The 17735-nt window shown below is 52.8% G+C and overlaps 6 protein-coding genes and 1 non-coding gene across 7 annotated transcripts; 4 read left to right on the plus strand and 3 right to left on the minus strand.

Moving 5' to 3' along the window:
• The first annotated feature begins 82 nt into the window (after nt 1–82).
• Nucleotides 83–1163, plus strand: M431DRAFT_436078 (hypothetical protein). Its single transcript, XM_024915144.1, has one exon. The coding sequence runs from the start codon at nt 295–297 to the stop codon at nt 964–966; it is 672 nt and encodes a 223-aa protein (XP_024774702.1). The 5' UTR covers nt 83–294; the 3' UTR covers nt 967–1163.
• Nucleotides 1164–1359: 196 nt separating this feature from the next.
• Nucleotides 1360–3027, plus strand: M431DRAFT_86312 (hypothetical protein; the record flags this gene model as incomplete). Its single annotated transcript, XM_024923659.1, has 3 exons — nt 1360–2727; nt 2795–2947; nt 2998–3027. 3 exons carry the CDS (start codon nt 1360–1362, stop codon nt 3025–3027), a joined length of 1551 nt encoding a protein of 516 aa, XP_024774703.1.
• Nucleotides 3028–3929: 902 nt separating this feature from the next.
• M431DRAFT_482191 (hypothetical protein) lies at nt 3930–5129 on the plus strand (the record flags this gene model as incomplete). The annotated part of the gene is made up of 2 exons (XM_024916022.1): nt 3930–4523; nt 4572–5129. The coding sequence occupies 2 exons, from the start codon at nt 3930–3932 to the stop codon at nt 5127–5129; spliced, it is 1152 nt and encodes a 383-aa protein (XP_024774704.1).
• A 217-nt stretch (nt 5130–5346) lies between these two features.
• On the plus strand, nt 5347–6540 carry M431DRAFT_85563 (hypothetical protein; the record flags this gene model as incomplete). Its single annotated transcript, XM_024923569.1, has 2 exons — nt 5347–5538; nt 5605–6540. 2 exons carry the CDS (start codon nt 5347–5349, stop codon nt 6538–6540), a joined length of 1128 nt encoding a protein of 375 aa, XP_024774705.1.
• A 206-nt stretch (nt 6541–6746) lies between these two features.
• On the minus strand, nt 6747–10647 carry M431DRAFT_495261 (hypothetical protein; the record flags this gene model as incomplete). The annotated part of the gene is made up of 6 exons (XM_024917339.1): nt 6747–7572; nt 8216–8219; nt 8936–9882; nt 9939–10308; nt 10378–10468; nt 10549–10647. 6 exons carry the CDS (start codon nt 10645–10647, stop codon nt 6747–6749), a joined length of 2337 nt encoding a protein of 778 aa, XP_024774706.1.
• M431DRAFT_t100 lies at nt 8371–8452 on the minus strand. The gene has a single exon. It is a non-coding gene; the product is annotated as a tRNA-Val (tRNA).
• An 830-nt stretch (nt 10648–11477) lies between the features above and the next one.
• M431DRAFT_482195 (hypothetical protein) lies at nt 11478–12436 on the minus strand (the record flags this gene model as incomplete). Its single annotated transcript, XM_024916023.1, has 3 exons — nt 11478–11742; nt 11804–12100; nt 12159–12436. 3 exons carry the CDS (start codon nt 12434–12436, stop codon nt 11478–11480), a joined length of 840 nt encoding a protein of 279 aa, XP_024774707.1.
• Between the last annotated feature and the right edge of the window lie 5299 nt (nt 12437–17735).

Here is a 17735-nt window from a genome sequence, read left to right on the forward strand (position 1 = left end):
TTCTTCCACGACCAAGGCGTAAAGACGAGGCGAGACAAAGTTTACATAAACTGCTGCCTGCCGGCGTTACCAGCTCTTTGCTCCGTATCTACAAAGCATCGGCCTTTCTTGTCTATTGCCAGCTTCACAGCTCCATAAACCCGGCTCTGACTCTCCCAGCTAGCCCAGGCGAGGCGGCGAGTGTAAATACGTGCTAACGCCGCCATAAGCTTGCCGAGATAGGAGCTCCGAGTGAGCATCGCCACCACCCGGGCCCGTCCTGGCACGCCGTCCGCACGCACCTTGTTGTTGCTGATGTATGTTGCATCCAATCTGTTTTCTTGTCTCCTCCCATTCCTCCATCTCCATCTTCATCTCCCGCGATACTGCTCCCCCAACCTTACCCGGGAAAAAACAACAACCAACACCAACGTCTTAAGACGCCCAGGCCGTCCCGAGACCTTGCCCCTCCAACCCCATTTTGCACGTCCGATCCATGTCTTGGACCTAAGGCCCTGCCGTGAGCTGGCCCTGGATCTGCAAGGTACCTCTTGTTCCAATTCCATCGCATCAAGTTTCGGGCTGTCTCTGGCAGAAACCCGTTGCATCGTTCCTATCGTCGTCTCACCATCGCATCCTGCCTTCGAGACCGCGTCACTCGCTGCGGCGCTGCCATCCGCCATAGCCGTTCTGCTTCCCATTGCCTTGTCCGCGTTATCCAATACCTGTACCCATCCATACTATATCCCACCCCGCTCCTGCGCCCTGCTGCAGTCCCGCGGATGCAGTAGACACACTCGCTCCGGATCGGCCGCGCTGATTTCGCCGTCTAGAATTTTTTTTTGCTCACGGCCGAGACCATTTCGACCGTGGCATCCCCGGCTTAATTTTTGGCGGTTCCAAAGCCGGAGCGCTGTTTCCAGAGCTGCCAGTCTCGACCCAGAGTCACGAGCTCTTACCACGACGTCATCCGCAGAGCTCCGTTAAAGCTCCTCCAAGCTGGCTTGTCTTCCTAGGCTCTCGCCTAAGACAACCAAAACGGACGCTCCAAGGAGTCAGCGGTCCTCTTTCTTTACCGACCTCGGTCGACGATTCCATCCTCCCTAAGATTGGCTGGGATTGCTGTTACTCATCCATACTTTTTGAACACCCAACGACTTTTGCCACGGAATCGCACGAGCTGCTGAACGATACCTAAACAATTCAACGATACCTGAACGAGTCTCCCGCCGCGACCTGATAAAAGGGTCCGCCAGAGAGGCAACCTAGACCTTAGCATCCCCAACTTTCGCCACTTTTTTTCCCCATTCTCTCTTTGCTGTCTTTGAAAAGCATAGCTCTCGCCCTGCGAGCTCTCTATCTTCACACACCTGATTCACAATGGGTAACCAATCTTCCAAGGAGGGCGGTGCCTCGTCCAAAAACGGCTCTCCCTCGGGTGAAGCTCTCTCGTCGTACCCTTCATTCAGCAAGTCGGACACCAAGGACTCGACTCGTTCTTTTCGCGGGTTGCGGTCCAAAATCCCGGGTAGTGGTAGGGTCGACAGCCCGAGAAATTCGATTGTCGGCGACTCGGGCGATGCCGCCTCAGTAAAGTCTGGGAAGAGCGGTCGCTCCAGCATCTCGCGCTCCGGCCGCAGTACCGATACAATCCCGTTGAGGGGCAACTCGACCGATCTATCCGAGCCGCCTTCTCATGACGACCAACTACCTCCGCCATCACCCGTCTCCGAATCAGTTAAAAGCGGCACTCACGACGTGAGCGCAGCACAAGCCTCGGGCGAGGTTGACCACGTTTCTGACCAGCCTCCGTCGGCCAATGCCAGCCTCAACACGCATCTCCTTCCCCCGGGCCAGTCCATCCTGGTGAAGCGCGACGATGCCCCAGTCAAGAAGACCAAGCCAAAGAAGCCAAAGAATGATGCCATGGGCATGGACGAGATAAAGGAGATGGACCTCGATGACTACATTAAGCGGCTCCTCGATGCTGGATACGCTGGCAAGGTCACCAAGAGCGTGTGCCTCAAGAATGCGGAAATCATGGCCATATGTGCACGGGTCCGAGAGGTGTTCCTCTCTCAGCCTGCTCTCCTGGAGCTTGATGCTCCTGTAAAGATCGTTGGTGATGTTCACGGCCAGTACACCGATCTCATTCGCATGTTTGAAATGTGCGGCTTCCCTCCGACGTCGAATTACCTCTTCCTCGGAGATTACGTCGACAGAGGCAAGCAGTCCCTCGAGACGATCCTGCTACTGCTCTGCTATAAGCTCAAGTTCCCCGAGAACTTTTTCTTGCTGCGCGGAAACCACGAATGCGCCAACGTTACCCGAGTCTATGGCTTTTATGACGAGTGTAAGCGAAGATGCAACATCAAAATCTGGAAGACATTTATTGATTGCTTCAACACACTTCCCATTGCTGCCATTGTGGCCGGCAAGATCTTCTGTGTCCATGGAGGCCTGTCGCCTGCCCTGAGCCACATGGATGACATCCGCAACATTGCCCGGCCTACCGATGTCCCTGACTATGGGTTGCTCAATGACCTGCTTTGGGCAGATCCGGCTGATATGGAGCAAGACTGGGAGGCCAATGAACGAGGAGTAAGCTATTGCTTTGGAAAACGAGTAATTACCGATTTCCTTGCCACCCACGACTTTGATCTGGTCTGCCGCGCCCACATGGTGGTCGAAGATGGCTATGAATTCTTCAACGATCGAGTCCTAGTCACTGTTTTCAGTGCGCCAAATGTAAGTTGCCCCATACCTGTGTCGCGGAATCTCCCACGCTTTTCAAACTTTGACTAACCTCCCGTAGTATTGTGGCGAATTCGATAATTGGGGAGCAGTCATGTCTGTATCCTCCGAGCTCCTGTGCAGTTTTGAGCTCCTCAAACCTCTCGACTCTAGCGCTCTGAAGAGCCATATTAAGAAAGGCCGTAACAAGCGCCAGCAGATGCTCAACAGTCCGGTAAGTGAACTGTCCGATTTTGTAATGACTTGGAGACTAACGATAAACAGCCTGCGATGGTTCAACCACAGAGTGTCTGATGACGAGAGCTTTGAGAAACTGCACCCGTTGGGTATATATTCTCTTTTTGCCTTGTCCACTCTGGGCCTCCTTCTCTTCGCATTTCCGTTCCTTAATGTTCCGAAAAAATGGAAAAGAGAAGGCTTGAGATTGTCAGTAGACAGCGCCATCCATCTTATACATATCTTAAGAGGAGCTACGAGTCCATGTGATCAAGATGGCAAGACAACACAGCATGTGGCTGCCGCAGCCACGGGGTAACAACCGTGCCGAGCAGTTTGACTGGCTTCACCTGAGCAGTAAGACGTAATTGTCTGAGCCAAGACCTGGAATGGTCTCTTGGCACTGCGCCCTTTTCTATGGGCCTCATTTTTCCTTGGGCACGGCAGAAATCACCACTTTTTTTCTTCGCTTTTTGTTCTTTTTTTTTTTTCAATACAAGTTGGCGCCTCAGGCATGGGAGGATCAATGGGTAGATGTGTTGGGTCTTGTAGCGAGAGAGGTCGACAATCAGGACATTGGGAAGCATTGGTTTGGAGCTTCATACAAAATGGGCTCGCGCTGGAAGTCTGTGGCATCCAATGCGGCGTTAGATGATGTGCCTTTTTGTCTTTTTGTCTGGGCTGGCTTGGAGTAGAAGATTTATAATGGGAATTTCCTGATCAATACATTAAATTGAGAAAATATTGTTGAACATTGGAGTGATGCATATCCCCTTTTTAAGTTTTTAGGTAACCAGGCCAGAGTACCTATGTATTTAACTTCCCCCACCCTTATAAACTTCTACGAGAACATTCAACCTTTGCTTATCTCAAGAGTCTTGGCGGTTCTATTCTTCATCTAGATTTTGTTACTGCTTTGGAGGGATTGACAGACATTGAAGCAAACTGGTGTCTTTCGCGAGTTCGGAAACTTGAACGGCATGGCCACCTACAAGCAACTCCAGCGCGAGCCAGCTTTCAGGGAACTCTTCAGCAAGAGAATCACAACACTGCAAGATATATATAACATTTTCAAGGATTCGACCTTTATCGCAATCGACACCGAGCATTTTCCCATCACAAGCGGAAAGGATCGGATCCTCCATCAGGTTGGCCTGGCACATATTCAGAGCCTAACACGATATTTATCTCAAACGAACGATACATCACGCAGTACTGGCCGGCCATGCTTTGAAGATTTCTACAATGAGAACAAAATCCGGGCTCTAGCTCTCAACATCAATATCAGTCAAGAAAAGCGAGAGAGAATTATTCGTCTTAAGGGGGAAGGCGGCGTGCCGACTCGCCGTCGGCACCGCTTTGGCAGAGAGCAGCAAGTGGATCTTGAAAATTTAGAAGAGACCGTTATCGAATTCATACAGAGCTGCGAGGGCAAGGGAAGTTTGGTTTTGATGGGCTTTGAGATGGCAGCCGAGTGGACGTATTTATCCAGAAACTTCTCTCGTGCCGTACCTTTCTTCTCGGCGTGGGTAGATCTTCGGGATATCGGTAAAGATATAAGTTCGTCAGTTGGGGTGATTCCTGGGTTGGTATCTTTGTTGAAGATTTTTGGATATTATTAGAAGGACATTCAGCCTGGAAGAGGGGATCTTGGCGGTGGTATTGCTGATAATGCCGGAGATGATGCTGTGGCTACTTGCGTGTTGGCCAGCGCTCTCCTAGATTCGGAGAATCATGAGAAACTGCGATTTCGACAGGAATGCAGCCGGATTGCTGGCAGGAAAGGGTACCGGGTTCCGGATGTGCGGGATCGATTCACTGTGTCGATTTGTGCTCAAGGAGCACTTCCATCTACGATCAATTCGGGGATGAATCTGGCCCGCCAATTCTTCGATTATTCACCCCAATCTGCTGGGATAATGTCTGAGGAGATAGCTTATCTCACATTCAGAAGTCAAGACCAAATGGATCAATTCGTCGCTGGTATACATGGACTGGTACTGCCGACAGGCGACATATTATCTGTTCAAGGTTATTCCCGGGCAAACAGATCAATGGAGAGCGAAGATGATGAGCGAAAAGAGAAACGGGAGCTAAGACAGAGGAAGAGGCTGGAAGGGACTGCAAGCGAAGTGGAGGATTTAGGGAATCTTTTTTCCAGTCAGTTTCTTTCTGCATAGTTTTCTTGTCTAAATCAACTCAAAAATTAAATAGAAATTTGCAGTTAGAAATAGGAATTGTCTCCTCCATCATTGGACACACAATTCTGTACTTGCACTTTTGCTGTATCGAATCCATCTCGTTCGGCTTAGTCATCCAACGACAGACTTTGGTTTTTGCATCCCAAACCATCCCACTTCACCACAAGAAGATCCCCAAGAGCCACCAGCCGCAACAATGAGCTCTCAATCTCTCCGCTCGATATATCGAGCGAGGCCAGAACTGGCACAAGCCGGAAATGCCCTAAGAGGCTACTTCCGCCAATTCTCCACGACGCAATCGCAGCTCGACGAGGCACCTGCCGATCCCAATGCCAAACCTACAGCGCGACAACGCACCCGCGCGGCGGCTAGCGAGATCAATTCCTTGGTGAAGAATCGGACACCTGGCCAGGGAGCACGGAATCCGACAGACTCTTCAGCGACGCCGGCGCAGCCAAGAGTGATCGATGTGCGGAGTCTTCCTAAGGGAGGCATGCTTCGAAGGCCGGGCGGACTGCGAGGACGAGGTACAGGTGCGGGCACGGGCACAGGCGGGCCAAATGCTGCTGGCGCTCCTCGAACTGCGTCTCCGACCGGGAACCGATTCTCGGCCGCTAACAGAGGGAGGGGAGGCTCTGCGCTTGGAGCAGGACGAGGAGGACGAACAGCCGGACGGCCAGGAGGCAGACCCGGCGCGGGCAAGGGCAGGGCGGCGAAGAAGGCCGAAGGCGAGGGCGGCAACAAAGCAGCCGGTGCCGCTGGCCCTCGTGGCAAGAGGCAGGATCCCTTTGAGAGAATGGACCCCCAGGAGCAGCAGTTTGACGACGCCGTGCGGTTCGGCACGCGCACCGAGTTCAAGCCCTCTCTGACCAAGGAGGCCCTGACGACGTTTGTGCCGGCCACGCCCGCCACGCCCGAGGGCCGCCTGGCCACCGTCATGGAGAACCTCAGCATCCTCGGCGGCAGGGCGGATCCCGTGGGCGTGCCGCAGGGCCTGCAGGCCAAGAACTACGCCGAAGAGGTGCAGGGCAACGGCGCGCGCTTCTTCGCTAATGTTAAGGCTCGGGAGGCGGCGGAGGAGTATCTCCAGGAGCAGCGAAGGGAGAAGCTGCTGGCTGAGGGCAAGGAGGTACCTGCTGAGCAGCAGCCCATTATCAAGGACGCCGAGGAGGCTGTTAAGAAGGCTATCCTTGACCAGGCTGTGGCGGGGAAGCACGAGACGCCGCGGTTTGCGACTGACCCTGTGGGTATTTCGAGGGCGTGGCACTTGAGGTCTGGGACGTACACCCAGAGAGACGTGGAGAAGTTTGAGAAGAAGCTGACGACGTTGTTGGGCGTGGGGGCGGGTGGTAAGGGAGGCAAGAATGTGAAGGCTCAGGCGAAGGCTTGAGGTGGGAGAAATTGAAGAAGAAGACAAGAAGAAACAATGTATTTTGTACGATTAAAAGGACGCTAGAAAGATGGCTGCTGTTTGATGTAAAAATTTTCATGAATGGGAAACATACATGTTCTTAGTCGCTGAAATTCCTTGTGTGATATATAAATCTGTACTATACAATGGGTATGGGCGGCTTCTTATGCGCACGCACCGGGAATCTACCTGCGATCAATCTGCTTAATCACCTGCGCCTCTTCGCCATCAATCTCCTTCATCTTCTTGTCCTGCAACTTCTGCAGCTCCTTATCCGCCTTGCGCACCACGTCGGGCAACACAGTACCGTTCTTCTTCCAGTCCTTGAGCGCCTTCTCATGCTTTGTGCGAGCCTGACGCACACGATCCCTCCAGCCCTGACAAGCGTCCTTTACACGACGCACGAGGTCCTCTTTGCGCTCCATCTCGACCTTGAGGAGGAGCTCGAGCTCGTTGTCGTCGGAGCGCTGGGGCTGCTGGTTGAAGTCCTTGCTGGCCTGGACGGCAGACATGATGGGCTTGAGGTAGTCGCGCTCGTTGACGAGGAGTGAAATGATGCGTCCGGAGCGAGGCACGATCTGGGCGAGCTCGCGCAGGGGAAAAGTAACTTTGGAGCCATCGTCGTCCTTGATGGCGACGGGGAGGGCGCCGAGGGCGTCGGGGTTGAAGCGGCCGCCGTGTAGGACGGCCTGGAGCTGGGTCTTGAAGTGGGCGTCGATGGAGACGTACGCGGCGGTGAGGGAGGAGAAGTCGAGGGGGTCTTCGGGGTTGGGATGTCCGTGGTCGGCCTTGGAGGAGCTGGGGGATGATGATGATGATGATGAAGGTGAGGGAGCGGCTGAGTCTGCGTCTCGCGAGGAGGGGCTGTTGCTTGCGCCGGCGATTTTGCGCTTTTTGAGGAGAGGCGCGGAGTTGTTGAATGGACGGACGGATGAGGGGGCGTGAGAGGCCCTGGTTGTGTGTGTAACGCTCGTCAATGGGAGGAGAGAGGGGATGCTGGAGAGTTGGCGCCTGCATGAAGTTGAATGCCAAGGTTAGCTTTGAGCTGTTCTATCCGTGGGAATGGCAATTGGTTTGATAGAATGCTCTTACGCTTCTCTCTGCGCCAGCAGGCGCAATCCATGGCTGGCAAGGGTGCTAGTACGAGAGAGTGCCATAGCAATGGATCTGTTGGTGATGATGGTGATGGATGGTTCGTGTTTCGTGTAAGAGCTTGCAGAAGCTTGCACGAGGTACCAAGTACGTCACCCCACCTGCTGTTTCCTGATAAGATAAGAGTGTTGACGGTCACAAGAAGTCGGCCTGAGGAGCTGATGAGTAGAGGGAGTAATTGAAATTACATATAGGAGACATCTTAATTATGTTTCTTGATTCCCTACTCTGAAATAGGTACTAGAAAATATACGAGAGAAGTTAATCTGAGGTACCTGTTCATTATTACGGTGGATGGCATGTTGTTGATATGACCGTCCCACCTTGCAAGACAGATTACCTACCTATCGAGCTTACTGCCTGCAAAATGAAAGCGATATACTTGAGAAACAAGATTCGAGAATTGGATAGAGTGCTAATATCTTGTCCTAATCTATTTACCCTGATCATTTCATCAACAAAGCCATTTGTAGTGGTTTCCATAACCTCGAATACCTCTTACCCCGCTATTAGATCTTCAGACCAAAAAGGTAACATCAACATGACATCTGCAAGGGAGCAGTAAACATCCCACAAACCATCAGCGTCAAAAAGAGAATAATAGATGATGAAAGGGACCTGAACAAGGGCAAAAAGAGAAATCTCAGTATTGAGAAATGACCATGGCAGGGGTCGAACCTGCGACCTTTCGCGGTATTACTTTGTAAGGCGACTGCGCTAACCACTGCGCCACATAGTCTGGTTACTAATTGTTGGGGATTTGCAGAAAAGAAGATACTATAAAGCTTACTCTCTCAGGGCACTTTCAGAGCAAGAATTTGAATCGATGTCATCCTACTGCTGTTTCTTACTAGGTGCAGTATGTAAATAGAGTTGCGGATGACTGGATTTGCACCAGAAGTCTAATTCCTTTTTCTGACTGCATAGGACTAGTTTTTGCCCTTTTTGGCTGTCTTGATATGACATGTGTTCCTGGAACCACTATTTACTGAAACGAAGCACAGTTGGGACTACGATGCCAATATTCTACAACGGAAAACAAGGCAGAGTTTCACTTCTGGTAATGATTCATTCCATGTGTATGTAATTATCGTTATTTCATTGAATCGTGGGACATTAAAAACCATTGGCTACTCTATCTCGCTTTTAACTACTTAGCTCTGCAGCGGCTTACCCATACCGCCGTAGGTAATCATCTTGGTGATCTGGTACTCTGCAATACCATACTTTGATCCCTCTCGGCCGAAACCGCTCTCCTTGACACCGCCGAATGGCGCCGCAGGGTCGGAGATGATGCCCGTGTTGACACCAATCATGCCGACCTCGAGAGCTTCGGCAACTCGGTGAACCCGCTCCAAGTCGCGAGAGAAGAAGTAGCCGGCCAGGCCAACCTCGGAGTTGTTCGCCAGCTGGACGACCTCGGCCTCGGTCTTGAAGGGGAAGAGGCCGGCAACGGGGCCAAAAGTCTCCTCCGAGGCAATGGCCATGTCGGCCTTCATGTCGCGGAGGACAGTGAGCTGGAAGAAGTTGGGGCCGACGTCGGGCAGCTTCTGGCCGCCGACGAGGAGCTTGGCGCCCTTCTTGACGGCGTCCTGGACGTGGGCGTCGACCTTTGAGATGGCGCGCTCGTGGATGAGGGGGCCGTGGGTGATGCCCTCGGCGAAGCCGTTGCCGACCTTGAACTGCTTGACCTTTTCGACAAACTTTGTCACAAAGGCCTCGTAGATGCCCTCCTGGACGTAGATTCGGTTGGCGCACACGCAAGTCTGCCCTGAGGATCGGAATTTAGACATGATGGCGCCGGCCACAGCGGCATCGAGGTCGGCGTCGTCGAAGACGATGAAAGGGGAGTTTCCGCCGAGCTCCAATGACAGCTTCTTGAGTGTGGCGGATGACTGCTTCATAAGGAGCTTGCCAACACCAGTGGAGCCAGTGAAAGAAACCTTCTTGATGGTGGGATGGGTCGTCAACAGTTCGCCAATGGCCACGGTGTTGTCCAATGTCGTCACAATGTTGACAACACCCTTGGGGATACCGGCGCGGTGAGCCAGCTCGGCGAGCGCAAGGGCTGTGAATGGTGTCTCTCCGGGAGCCTTGCACACGACTGTGCATCCGGCTGCCAGCGCAGGGCCAATCTTTCGTGTGATCATGGCGGCGGGGAAGTTCCAACTGTGGTCACTTGTGTCAGCATCTACATCATACAATGAGTAATCGGTCCAACATACGGTGTGATCAGACCGCAGACACCAACGGGCTCCTTGAGAGTCCACACTCGGTTTCCAGGCACGGTGGCAGGAATGACATCACCATATACGCGCGGCGCCTCCTCGCTGAACCACTCAAAGAAGTTGGCAGCATAGGTAGATTCGCCTCTGGCATCGGCAAGCGGCTTTCCGTTCTCCCAAGTAATAAGCTGGGCAATATCCTCTGCGTTTTCCACGGCGAGGTCGTACCACTTGCGCAGCATCTTGGAGCGCTCGCGGCCGGTCAATGAGCGGAAGGTCTTGAAAGCATCGGCGGCAGCAGTGATGGCTGACTCGGTGTCTTCGATGGAGAATTCGGGGGCAGTTCCGATCAATTCGCCAGTGGCAGGGTCTGGCATTCGAGGGGTTAGCTACTTTCATAGAGACTCTTGAGAATATGGATATATGAGGCGTGACTAACCGTTGACCTTGAATGTCTTGCCAGACTTGGCAGCTACCCACTGTCCATTGACATAGCAGACATCCTGCTTCAGCAGGGACGGATCTCTGAGCTGCACGTTGTCAATTCGGATTAGCCTTCAGCCAGTTTTGGAAATTGGACACTTGAGCTACTGCGCCACTGCGCACGCACCTTGGGAGCCATGGTTGAAGCTCTTCTGTATAATATGGACGATACACCGGGAGCGAAGCGAAATGTCGAGGGAGAAGCGAGTCTATGCAGTAACGCCATGGGAACAAACAAAAAAGAGGGGAGAAGTCGACGAAAAAAAGAGAACGGGTCAACCTAATATAGAGTAACGACTCGCGAAATGAAACCGGCAGCCGTCAATTGGGGGGAGGTTCCTCGGGATGTGATTGGAAATGCAGAATGCGGAGGAGACAGCCTTCAAAGACCGGGCCGGGTCAAAAGGTGCGGATGGAGGCGGGGGAAAACAGGGCGAAGGCGATGCAGCGCAGCTCTGACGTCTCGAAAACGCGGGAGTGCAGCAGCGGGGTCACAGGGCACAATGCCGGCACTGGCCAGGGTCCAAATTCCGTTTCTAGGCGCTAGAAGCCAAGAAGGCGTGGGTTCTTTTGGTGGAATCAATTGATGGTGTTCATTATGGATCCCATTACTTGATGTGCAGAGGCCGGGCCGGTTCTGGGGGAGCGACTCCGGAACTGGGCCGGGACGGAAGATTCCGCCTGGAATCGGAACTTCTCTGATTGTTATCTTCGTTATCTGCGATATACGGCGACGCATGGCTTGGAATCAAGGTTGCTAGGAGAATTTGCTATATTTGGCTGGATTGTTCATCAAATGTGGGTATATATATAAGACAAAAGAAAGGAAGAGAAAAGAAAACATATAGATGGACGGTGGCAATTCTTGGAGGTGGCTTCTCGTCCCTCCTCCATGTGCCTGTGCCTGTCAGCCTCCAGGGCCTTGGTGTCATTAACCGTCATATTACATGCGTAAAAGCATGGAAACGCCTTGCGCCGATTTTTCCCGCCGAGTAACCCAAACCCCTCATTTGTCAGGGGGTATATAAATAGACAAGAAATGTAGACAGAGGTTGTCTAAGAGTATACCATCGCCTCGTGCTCCTGTCTTAGCGGAAGCTTTCGGTCGAGGATGTGGAAGGCTTGTGTTCTCGGCGTAAAAGGCATGGCTCCCGATGCCATTGGGGTTTTCATGTTGGTTGGCCACCCGGACATCTCCAGGCCCTTGCCCTCCTTGATGCTTGGTGCCTCGTCATCCTCATCCTCGTCGGTCTCGAGGTTGTTGAGGGGGTTTGGCCACATGCAGTAGAGCGAGAAGCCAAGGACAATCACATATATGGTCCTGTGAATGGAATTAGCATACATGCAGAGAAACCGTGGCGCAGACATCGGATGAGACTTACAGCATGTACAACGTGATGAAGAGCGAACCCTGCGCAATCTGGCAGTTGGTGTACTGTCCATACGGCTTGGCCATATCGCAGCCATATCTAAAGTACCATGCTGCCGGGGCCGGGTATCTCGGATCACTGTAGTCGGGGCCAACCTGTCCGTAGACGCTCACGACGTAGAGAACAACCAGCGCCAAGCTGCCCAGAGTGGACAGGAGAGGGTACCAGATTCTCATGATGACCGCGATGAGTTTCGTGAGGAGGAAAAAGAGAGAGATGACGGAGATGGCGACATTGAAGTCAGTGAGTCTGATATGAAGCTGTCAGTAAAGGATTTTCCCTTTTCAACGAGTGAGTTATCACTCACGTTCTTGACCAGATGAGAGGAATCTTTGGTTGAGCCACATGGTTGGCATAGGCAAAGAGGATGACATCGGGGTTCGAGTTGAGGCGGTGGTCCCAGCCAATCTTCCACATGGCAGATCGATACAGATCAGGCTGAGAGAGACCAAAAATGGTCAGGATGGGCACGAGGCCGATGAACTCCAGCAGCATCAACCAGCGGATGGCCAGTCTCGGGACTCTAGGCCATTTTCGATGGAAGATGTGGTAAGTGAACGGCCGTTTGGTGTCAAGGATGCCCATTTTGGCGACTGTCTTTTCTTTATCTTCTATCGAGAATAGTCTGTGGTTGCTTGTCGACTGCGGTTGCTAATGATTCGGTGTTTTTCGCGATATCGAATCCGTATGCAGGGCGTCGAGAATTGAAGCTCGGATGCGCGCTTTGGCTTGGCAGCGAAGCAGTTGAAGCTTACAGGCTCATGTCCGCATATGCATATGCACCCGTACGTATAAGTTCCGACTTTCGTTGGTCGACGTCGCAATCTTGAAGAAACAACGCCAGCGCTTCAAACTCCAAGAACTCGGACCAGCCTTGTAATATCCGTTCAAAAAATCACAGCACAGCTTTATTTGAATTGAACTCACGCTGCCCATCGCTCCCGTTGGGGGGGCGGCGGCCGTTTAAAGGGCCTGTGAGAGGGAACCGGCGCCTCTTGGCTCTGCGAACGGGGCCCTTCCAGCGACCACTGATAGCCTGATGGCTTCATTGGCACTCGCTGGGAGGTGGGGAAAGCTTCTGCAAGGTGCGGGCGCTTGAGCCTGTGATGGGCTACGCGCCTCGTGATTGGGCCGAGCGCGGGTGACAGCAATGTCTCGGGCCAATCGCAGCGGCGGCTCGACAGGACGTTTAAGCGCCCAAGATCGGAGATGCATGGCTCGATTGGCCGGCCCGGACATTGACGGGCCAATCACGGCGCTGCGAGGGCTGCCGTTCGTTGCGGGATTTGGACAGCTGAGTGGGAATCTCGAGAGGAAAAGGGAAAACCTGGACACTGAAAGTGCTGAAAGTGGTTTTAAACCCGGGTCGACTCGTGGTTTATGCGCCCATTCCCTTGCTGCTGGTGATGCCGAGCACGTTTCTTGCAGGTCGGAATGTCTGGCATCTCGTATACATGTTACTGTCACTGTACAGGTACAACCAACATGAAGGCGCCCGGCTCCGGCATTCCGCTCAAGCAACGTTGACGCCATCTCGCGTGTTGAGGTGACGCTCGCACAGCTTGTTGCTCTGGAATCTTATTCGGCGACGGGGTCAACAGGTGGCGCCATTAGTGCGCCGACTCGAGCTTTTTGCCATGGATGGGATTGGACTTGTGTCTGCTTGAAGCTGTTTTGCCTGGGCGCCACCAATCTTAACACGCTGCGAGTACATATATTCTCTGTACATATGGAGTATCCAGACTTTTAATGAGATTCTTGAATTCGCCTGTCTACTCCATACAAGAGACGCCAATTCTACTCTTCATTTGCACGTGTAAATGAGTTTTCGTCTCTTCATTCTTGCTGTGTAAGTGTGTCGTGCGCCAAAGTCTGAGTAAGCTGACCCTCACCTTGGCTTTGAGGCGGCGACGCCTCTTCCGCCGCGACCGTCTCTTGTCTGAGTCGCCGCCACCAGGCCTTAGTCATTTCATGTTGAAGCGAGCCTCATCAATCCTTACAGATGCGGTACACGTTGTACGACAGTGTCTGCGACAGCCTTAAACCCGCTCATACAGGCATTCAGAGGCTCCACTCGTTTCTCCGCTCGGAACGGGATCCGGCCTTTTGAGGCGGCAAGATGAGACTCTGCATAAACGCCATGAAACAAATATTGAGTCCAGGAACATACTCGTACGGGTGCTGCGGTCTAGCTATCCTTGTGCTGTATCGATAGCTTGGTTGATGCTTCTTTAGCCAGCCATAAAGTCTTCCAGATCATCAACTCTTTGTACATGTACGGTATGTCAGCAAGCGATCAGCAAGGGACATTTGCTGTCACCGGAGCTCTGTTAACCATACTGTCTAATAATGACTACAATGGCTTATCGGCCAACTTCTTAGAAGCAACACCAAGATGTATATAGCGTATATTTAGGGAGCGACTATTCAGTACCGCCAGTTTGCTATCCAGCATCCCATGTCTTGAATGTAAAGCTACCTACCTTATGTGCTTAGGTAGTGATAACACCAAGTACCAGAGGAATATAGCCATAGCAACAGATAATCCTAAACAGAAAAAAGTAGCTATAGCAGCAGATACCAAACGTTTCTTCACATCTTATTCTAACACCCAAACTCACGCAGTCATTGGGGTACTGAATAGTACTCTCATATATGTGTTTATCTATCTCCAAAGTATTAGCGCTTAATCAAGGACCAATTTCCAACCCGCTACCCGGCATCCGCATAACCTTTCATGCGGCGATGCTCTGCCTGAAGCCGGATGATCATCCCAGGTGCACAATTAAACGACTTACCAGCCGCGTAACAAGATCAGCCCATGTCATTGCGTGAAATGGCCGCGTCTTGAGCGACCTGCAGCGAGGTTCACATGGGGGGTAACGGGTAGGAGGGGGCTTAATTCGCAAAGGTGCCTGGGAGGCACATGCAGAATAGATTAAGGGCCGGCGACAATATCCGCGGCGCTAAAAGCTCGAACGAACCACGGAGTACGGAGTACATGTACTCAGCTGTATGGAAGAACATTCAATTACTGATCTGTAGTGTTTCCAGACTCTTTTACGCGTGTACAGTATGTGCCATATTCAAATCTTGTTTACTAAGCTGTTTTGTCAACAGAACTCACCGTGGAACGGCTGTTCTTTTGTCGCTATCGTGGGAGGTCGATTCCAAGATATTCGCATCCGTTCTTTTCACATATCATATCACATGCAGCGTGACGCAAATGCTTTACTTCATATGGATATCTAACGGGTTTTACTCATAGGTTACTTCCGGTTGGGAGGTGTGGATCTGCCTTTTTTTCCTCTTCTCTTTTCCCGCTTTCTCAAGCCTCCGGTGAGGAGAAAAAATATCAAGCACTCTGACACTGCCTCTACACTGCCTGCCCGGTGGCCAAAGCTGTGGATTGCTCATATGCCGAGGCATGCCTGAAGCCTCTTGGTTGGACAACTAAACAATATCGAAGTCAAGCTGCCAACTCTATCGGCATCTTCTTCGTCAATTTGCCTCCAGCTAGCGCCCTAAAAATCCAAATTTTTAGTCCCTCAGCGGCAAATAACCAACCCTGCGGCCCCTGTTTTAGCGGGCAGCGCAAAGGCATCTAGACCGGTCGATGGCGGTAGTGAGTGCAAGCGTGAGTCTCAGTTCTGCCTCTGGCTCAGAAATCGAAAATCAACGGCAGGGATCCTGCTTTATACGCACAACTGTACATACCCGGCCATGAAATGTACGAGTACAACGACACAGAACGCACTCCGCACCGGCGTGATCAGAATGACGCGGGTGTGTATCGGTATAACCCTCGCAGTCCGATCTCGATGCTGTGAATCGCGAGCGCAGAGCATCGGTCATCTCTCAACGCTGCATGTCCTCGTACTCGTCGTATGTAGTTGAGACAAGCCGTTCGTTATACGTCCCAACTTTGGAATCTCGTCCAGCTCCAGTCGAGAAAAGGCTGTGGGCTTCGGAGGGGCCCCTCCGCGAATCCCTGCCAGGCCAGACACCAAGCCTTGACCAAGCCTTGCTAGGTGGGAATTACCCGAGGAGATCCATCTCGGTGCTGGAAACACACGACGGTGCGCATAGTCTTGTGTATGCACTATGCTACAGCTACAAGTACAGCGCAAGACGGTCCGCCTGACGTGAAGAGTTGTAGGCTGGTGCAACGTATGTACAGCCCGTTCATAGCCCTGAGGGTTGAAGGGTATCGTATAGTAGGTACAGTAGTCACCGAAGAGTAAAAAGGAAAAAAGAAAAAGGAACAAGAAAAAGAAAAGTTGGGGGGTTCTGTCTGAAGCCAAGGATGACCCGTGATGGCCAGACCTTGGGCGGATGAGGTCTTTTGCTTCCCCCACCCGTTCGTCTCCCTGCTTTCAATCCATCTCACCCGTGCAAGCATTGGCATTACAGCACAGGTGGCATGGTAACACTCCTTCAGCTGCCAGCAGTCCGGTTGAGGTGCCGGCATAATACCACATAATACGAAATCCCGCCATGCTCGAATCGAGGATTTGGCGGTTGATCAGCGCTCTGCCTCGTCCTCACCTAGCAACAGCTGCCCATCTCCACAGACAAACTCGCCGTGCTGATCAGATCAGCAGTCCCACCACCAGGCGACCCTTATTGCCGGGTCCGTCAATCATCCCCGGCTCTAGACCCTAAGACTCTGGACCTCAGACGACTCTCAAACTTGGGCGCCGAAGCTCTAGACCGGCACTCGCCGCCTGTGGCCGTTGTGTACATGTTTGTGTGTTGATTCGGGGCCGGACAACAACCCCCTCTGCGAGAGTTGTCGAGTGCTTTCAGCTGTCTGGTGCTCTGTTTCTGCGCTGCGCAAATCTCCCCTAATCCTTTGTCTTTCCGCCCGCTCACAGCTTGCTTACGATTATTCTCCTTTCCCACTGCCTGCTTAATCCTCGAGGGTCTTGCTCTCAGACTTGATAAGCCCTACCCAGTCTCGGGAAAGCTGCATGTCTCTCTGTCCGGATTCGCCTCCCGTGTGCTGGCGCGCCGATCCAAATACCACCGGTACTTCAGCTCTCGCCCATCATATCACAGCACAGCCCGGCCTGTCGTCGCCATCGTCTGCCGTGCTTGGGCCCTGCTCGCATGCTTCCAGAGCCAAAGCCGTTGGAGAAAAGACGTTGCAGGCAGAGGATCAACGCTCCGTTACCCACTCCATCATCCACCCTCGCCATCTCGATCTCGTCCCCTACTAGGCCTAGGTCCCTTACGAGACCACGCTATCGTGCAAGGTTCGACGTCCTAGTAGCGCAACACCCTCTCCATAAACCCCGCTGTCAGTCAGTGCAAGCCGCATCTTGGGTCTTGGTCTTCATCGGAAGTGCCTTGTTCCAAGCTTTTCGAATCAAGCCGAACCGACGACCCTCCCTCGCCTTCTGGCATCTTCGTCCCCCCCACCGGCGCCTCTATGCAGGAAAAGGACGACATCTCCGCCGATAGCATTGGCTTCGCCTCTGCCTCCGCCTCTGCCCGTTCCTCTGTTTCTGGACCTGCCACTGCATTTCCTCCTGCTGCTCCCGTCGACCATCCGTCCTCAGCAGCGTCTTCGACTCGGGCACCCGGCGCCTTTGACCCCGGGTTGCCGAATCCCGCCTTGGCCTCTCCAGACGAAGCTGCCGCCTCTCCTCGACCTCTTGCTGCGGTGTTGGAGACGGCTTCTTCTTCTTCGCCGTTCCGCAGCAGCTCTTCTCACCTTGCCCACAGCCATCTAGAGCACTCGAGACACCATTCGGCAGGCCTATCGGCGGCACCATGGCATACTGACAGTAACAGTCCAGACCACATCTCTTCACCATCCCCTGCGCATCCAATCACAGCCCTGCCGTCGCACAGGAGCTATCCCAGCCTCAACGAAGCC

Source organism: Trichoderma harzianum (assembly GCF_003025095.1).
Source record: "Trichoderma harzianum CBS 226.95 unplaced genomic scaffold M431scaffold_6, whole genome shotgun sequence".
NCBI lineage: Eukaryota > Fungi > Ascomycota > Sordariomycetes > Hypocreales > Hypocreaceae > Trichoderma > Trichoderma harzianum.